This window comes from Chaetodon auriga, chromosome 12 (genome assembly GCF_051107435.1).
Source record: "Chaetodon auriga isolate fChaAug3 chromosome 12, fChaAug3.hap1, whole genome shotgun sequence".
NCBI lineage: Eukaryota > Metazoa > Chordata > Actinopteri > Chaetodontiformes > Chaetodontidae > Chaetodon > Chaetodon auriga.
This window is the reverse complement of record NC_135085.1, coordinates 26183535-26189629: the sequence shown is the minus strand read 5'-3', so window position 1 is coordinate 26189629 and position 6095 is coordinate 26183535. Positions and strand designations below refer to the sequence as shown.

Below are 6095 nucleotides of genomic sequence, written 5' to 3'. Positions count from 1 at the left end.
AAAAATTACTGCGGAGTAAGACAAGACTAGATATGTGACCAAAAAGCACAGATGAATTACAATTTTAATCGACATTGGCAGGAGCTTCCAAACTCACATCCTACTCCATTAAAGCTCAGCAGCGCCCCCCGCAGTGTGACATTATTAACAAATTATTAACCAGCAGAAAATGAGCAGTTAATAATGACTAAAATCTCTGGAACAACCGTCTGAAATACAGCGTTTAAAGACCAAGTGGGAATGCAGTCTGAAGGGCAGTATGCAGCTGAGCTCCTGGATTTTTAAGAAAGTTGTTTCTCCACAGATTCATTCAGGAGAATTTGGATGATGATGACGATGATGATGATGATGATGATGATGATGACGATGATGATGATGACGATGATGATGATGATGATGATGATGATGATGATGATGATGACGACGATGACGACTGCAGCATCGCTGTCATTTCTCAAGCTTCCATCAGCCTGAATGTAAACAGACCACAGCAGGAGGAGGAGCTCCACAGCTGAATGTGAAAGGCTTCATGTTGGAAGTGAAGAGCTGCTGTGTTCTCTCTATTGTTCATTCAGGACAAGAGAAAATAATGCAGCTCCTTTTAGTTTGGATCACGATGTTCATGTTTCAGACTGGTAAGTCAACTTCAACAAGATCGTCAGACATCATTCAAAACCATTTCACGTTTTGGGAACGTTTGTCTAGGACGACACTGACGTTAAAGAAATACAAATGTCACAGTGAAATATATCTTTGTTCTTTTCAGGATCCTCGGAGGATTTAGTGAAGCCATTTAAAGATGTAATGTTGGCTTTGGAGGGAGACAATGTGACTCTCTCCTGCAAATATTCAGGATCTGTTAACGGCCTCTACTGGTATCAACAGAAGTCCAGTTCATCTCCACAGTTTCTGATCTCAGGATATTCAGACAAAACAGCAAAGTTGTCTGTTAAAGAAGACAAAACGAAAAAGGAGTTTCATCTGCAGATCTCCTCTGCTGCAGTGACTGACTCTGCTCTGTACTACTGTGCTCTGCAGCCCACAGTGACAGGAAACACCAAAACTCTGTACAAAAACCTTTGGAGCAAACACAACAGAATCCTCCACAACGTCCACTAGAGGGAGTCACACACCATGAAGCCATTACGGTCTGAGCCAGAGTCACTGGACTGATGACAAATCCAACAACAAAGAAAGAAGCAATACAGATTAGAGACAGAGCTCCTGTGAACAGAGGAAACATTTATTGGTCGAGCTGAACTGAGGAAATAACATCAGGAGGTGACAGGCCCCGCCCACTGAGCCTCCACTCAACCAATGACATGATTTCTTACTCATTCTCCTGCAGTGGGACATCATTGCTCCTCTGCTGTCTGTTTGACTTCAACAACTCCAAAGACATGTTGCTTCACCTCTTGTTGCTCTTCTGTCACTTTACAGGTGAGTGTTACAACAGAACAGGAGCTCAAGTTTTCTTTAAGCTGCTGCATTAACCACATATACACAACCTGTATTTCACAACCGCTCTCATTTCTTTGCTCTGACAGAAAGCACCTCACCTTTTCATCATCCTGGAACAGTGAATGTTAATGGAACTGTACTTTTTCTGTTTTACTGTCAATGTCCATACAATCACACTGTACACTTGACATTTTCCACTGTGTTCTCCTCTCAGCCTCATGAACAATGTCAGTCTAATGGCTTCATTTTATCCACTTTTTCCAGGACTCATAGCTGGAGACAAAATCTCTCCAGGAGAAGATAAAGTCAGTGGAAGAGAAGGACAATCTGTCACACTCACATGTCAATATGAGACAACATCAGAGTATGTTTACCTTCACTGGTACAAACATCAATCTGACATTCAGGCTCCTCAGTTTATACTCTGGAAAGGAGCAAGATCACGGAGTGATCGGAAATATATTCCTGACGATCGATATCATAGTCGAACATCAAGAGCATCGACTGAACTGACCATAACAAGCCTAACCCTGGCAGACACAGCTCTCTACTACTGTGCTCTAGAAACACAGTGATACAAAGTGTAGAAGAGGCTGTACAAAAAGCTGAACACAGATATCTGACTACTCTTCAAACAGGAGGGAAGTGGTATTCAAACCACAGCTTCATATCAGATGGATTCTGATCATTCCTGTTGGATCAGAGTCACTGTGGTTACAGCTGCTCATCAAACACTGTGGGAGGACTGACATGAGCAGCCAATCAATGACAAACCAGCTGGATGATGCTTCAAACTCAAGACACCATGACAACAAATGAATGAATACTGAAAACACTGAAAACTCAAACAAGTTGCTAAACAGGTTTGACACCAACATGATCAATAAATAAAGTGCATTTAACATGTCCTATTAGAGTCTTTGGAGAACTCCAAGTAACAGAAAGAAGTGAACACACCACCATCATTGTGGAGGGATTCCACATTTAAAGCTACATATTAATATTACTGCATGAAAAAGCTTGACTTTTTAAATACTTTTGCACCTTCAACACTTCAATAGAGGTTTAACAGAAAACACTGAACTTTTCGATGAACGTCGTTCAGTTTGGATAGACGGTATAAGCACCAAGAAAACACAGACAGGATTGAAGCCTGCTTCAGAGGCAGTAAAGTCATGTCCACAATCTTTCATCAAGTCCAAGAAACAGGCAGCGGTCTGGGCCTCCAGCACCACTGGAAGGAATCTGGGACTCATCTTTGGTCAGGATATATCCTGCAACTCCTACGGAAAACAAATTTCAAGGACTGTCTTTTGTCACCTCTGTAACTTTGGAAAAATCAGACACATCTTGACTCAACATGATGCAGAAAATCTAGTCAATGCATTTGATAAATCCAGGATGGATTATTGCAATTCCTTACTATCAAACTGGCTCAGCAAGTCACAGAACAGTCTGCAGCTGATCCAGGACAATGCAGCATGTGGTCTGACAAAAACTAGGAAAACAGATCATATTTCTCTCAGATTAGCCTCACTGCACTGGCTCCCTGAAAAATCCAAAATAGAATTTAAAATCCTTCTCCTTCCCCACAAAGCTCTAAACAGTCAGACACCATCACATCTTAAAAGAACTAGCAGTGCCATATTACAGGACGACAACAGTGTCCCAGAACGCAGGATTACTTGTGATTCCTAAAAAGTCTCCAAAAGCAGAACTGGAGCCAGATCCTCCAGCTATCAAGCTCCTCTCCTGTGGAACCATCTTCCAGTCTTTGTCCAGGAGGCAGACACCCTCTCTGTGGTCAACAGACGGCTAACAATTTCCTCTCTGACTAAGCTTACGTTAGGGCTGGCTCAGGCTTCACTTGGACCAGACTCTAGTTATGCTGCTATAGGATTAGAACGCCTGTGATGCACTGACCTCCTTTCTCCTCCTCTCCCTCCACCATGAGTCCACATTCAGTCCCATTAATACATGTTACCAACTTGGCTTCTTCCCCAGAGTCTTTGTGCTTTCTCGTCTCACAGGTTCACATGGATCGAGCCTGAGCTTAGATTGTGGATCATGGTTGAGCCCACTGTCGTGGTCCTGGTTGACTGCTGCTTGACTGCAGTTATTACAATTACAATTGTTGTTATTACAACTCGTTGTCCTCCTGTTACTACATACAATTCATTGTTATCATGTACATATAGTACCCTATACTATCATGTGTATATATACACACACACACACACACACACACACACACACACTATATTATTTTATCATTAGTTACATTTTTATTATTGTTATATGAATTATTTGCATATGTATTACTGCTAATGTTGTTATTTATATGACGGTGACTGTAGCTGCATGAGACTGTCGGGGGACGTCCAAAGATACACCGAGCTCCTCTGTCCTCCTCTCCCTCTCCATCTGCACCTTTTCATGTCCTACCACGGCGTGTTACTAACTTAGCTTCTTCCCTGGAGTCTCTGTGCTTTGTCGTCTCACAGGTTCCCATGGATAGTGGCTGAATCTGGATTGTGGATTACAGCTACGTCTCCTGTCATGGCCCTGCCTGACATCCACTGCAACTGCTACGACTATTATCACATCCACTGTCACTGTTACTGTGATTGTATTTCTGTCCATCTCTCTCTGTCTGTCTCACTCTCTCTCTCACCCAACCGGTTGAGGCAGATGGCCGCCCACCCACAGCCTGGTTCTGCCTGAAGTTTCTGCCTGTTTAAAGGAAAATTTTCCTCGCCACTGTCACCAAGTGCTTGTTCATGATCGAGTTGTTGGGTCTCGGTGGATAAAAGAGCTCGGCCTGTACCAGCTCTATATGTTCAGTGTCCTGAGACAACTTCAGTTGTGATTTGGCGCGATACAAATAAAACTGAATTGGATTGAGTTGAACTGTAGTATCAGTGTCATTTCCAGAGTTGAAGGTAGATGAAGAGGAACAGAGAGAAGAGGAAATTCAGATCTAAGAGGAGACAGAGAGATTGAGGGAGGAGCTGAGCTGTTACTGAACTATAGAAGAGAGAGGAGCTTTCATCTTCAGCAGAGTTCAACACACAAACCACAAACTTTACCTTCATTCAACATGCTGTCTCTGCAATATTTTCTACTTTGTCTGACGTTTCTCACTATCTTAACAGGTACGTTACATTCTGCAATCAAGGAAAATGTTGACACTCCAATGTTTTTAATTGTGATTCATGTCTTGAAGGTCTTGAAATGTGGTATAAAACAGATTTCTTCTCCTTCAGGTGTCTGGTGTGAAGAACTCAGTCCAGTCAACAATGAAGAGTCCAGTTCAGAAGACAGCACTGTGACTCTGTCCTACAAATACTCCAACAAAGCAATTGGTCAGGACTCCTTCTTCTGGTATCGACAATATCCAGGAAAACCACCAGAGTTCCTCATCTCTCACTCAGGAACAGGAAATCTAAGATCTAATCCAGACTCCAGACTGTCTGTGAAAGTGAGTGAGGATCAAACCCAAATGGATCTGCAGATCTCCTCTGCTGCAGTGACTGACTCTGCTCTGTACTACTGTGCTGTGAGGCCCACAGTGACAGGAAACACCAAAACTCTGTACAAAAACACAAGCTGACACACTGACAAGCTGCTGGAGGCCTTTGTTCCACACTGTTGGACTCAACTTTTTACCTCCACTAGAGGGCCTCATTATCAAGTAGGCGCTGCACTACTTGTGCACTGTGTTCAACCATTCTGTCAATAAGAACTGCTGCTGTGAAGAGAACCATTCTCACACTGAATGTTGAACATCACCTACTTTCTCCTCTTCATTTCAACCTTGTTGTACAGATGGAACATTGGCTGTGGATTATTCTGGCTGCTCTTTGCTTTGGTGAGAAATAAAACATCACATTTCCTTTGAAAACTCTTGAATGTCTGTGTGTCTGACTGTGATGACGGAACTTTAATCGATCATCTTTATTGATTCATCTCTTCCTCTGCATGTTCTCTTCTTCCTCAGAGTGTAAAGGAGAAGACAGAGTGACCCAGACAAAAGAAGATGTCATTGCTACTGAAGGAGACACAGTTACACTGGACTGTACTTTTGAGTTTAGTTCTGGAGTTCCAACTTTGTTCTGGTACAAACAAGAAGTGAACAGTTTCCCAAAGTTCATGCTGAAATGTATCTCAACAACAACAGAAAATGCAAAAGAGTTCGACAAAGACAGATTTAATGCGACAATCAAGGATAAGTCAGTTCCTCTGAAGATCCAGAAGCTTCAGCTGTCTGACTCTGCTCTGTACTACTGTGCTCTGAGGCCCACAGTGACAGGAAACACCAAAACTCTGTACAAAAACCTTTGGAGCAAACACAACAGAATCCTCCACAACGTCCACTAGAGGGAGTCACACACCATGAAGCCATTACGGTCTGAGCCAGAGTCACTGGACTGATGACAAATCCAACAATAAAGAAAGAAGCAACACAGATTAGAGACAGAGCTCCTGTGAACAGAGGAAACATTTATTGGTTGAGCTGAACTGAGGAAATAACATCAGGAGGTGACAGGCCCCGCCCACTGAGCCTCCACTCAACCAATGACATGATTTCTTACTCATTCTCCTGCAGTGGGACATCATTGCTCCTCTGCTGT

General features: G+C 42.8%; 1 protein-coding gene across 1 annotated transcript; it reads left to right on the top strand.

Moving 5' to 3' along the window:
• The first annotated feature begins 616 nt into the window (after positions 1–616).
• Positions 617–4213, top strand: LOC143329285 (T cell receptor alpha variable 36/delta variable 7). The gene is made up of 3 exons (XM_076745111.1): positions 617–635; positions 767–1047; positions 3578–4213. The coding sequence occupies exons 1-3, from the start codon at positions 617–619 to the stop codon at positions 3761–3763; spliced, it is 486 nt and encodes a 161-aa protein (XP_076601226.1). The 3' UTR covers positions 3764–4213.
• Positions 4214–6095: the final 1882 nt, after the last annotated feature.

Bases quoted from the DNA above. Each gene is read 5' to 3' on its own strand.
- LOC143329285 (XM_076745111.1), top strand. The intron at 1,048-3,577 runs ACAGGAAACACC...GCTTGACTGCAG, and splicing joins GTGCTCTGCAGCCCACAGTG to TTATTACAATTACAATTGTT.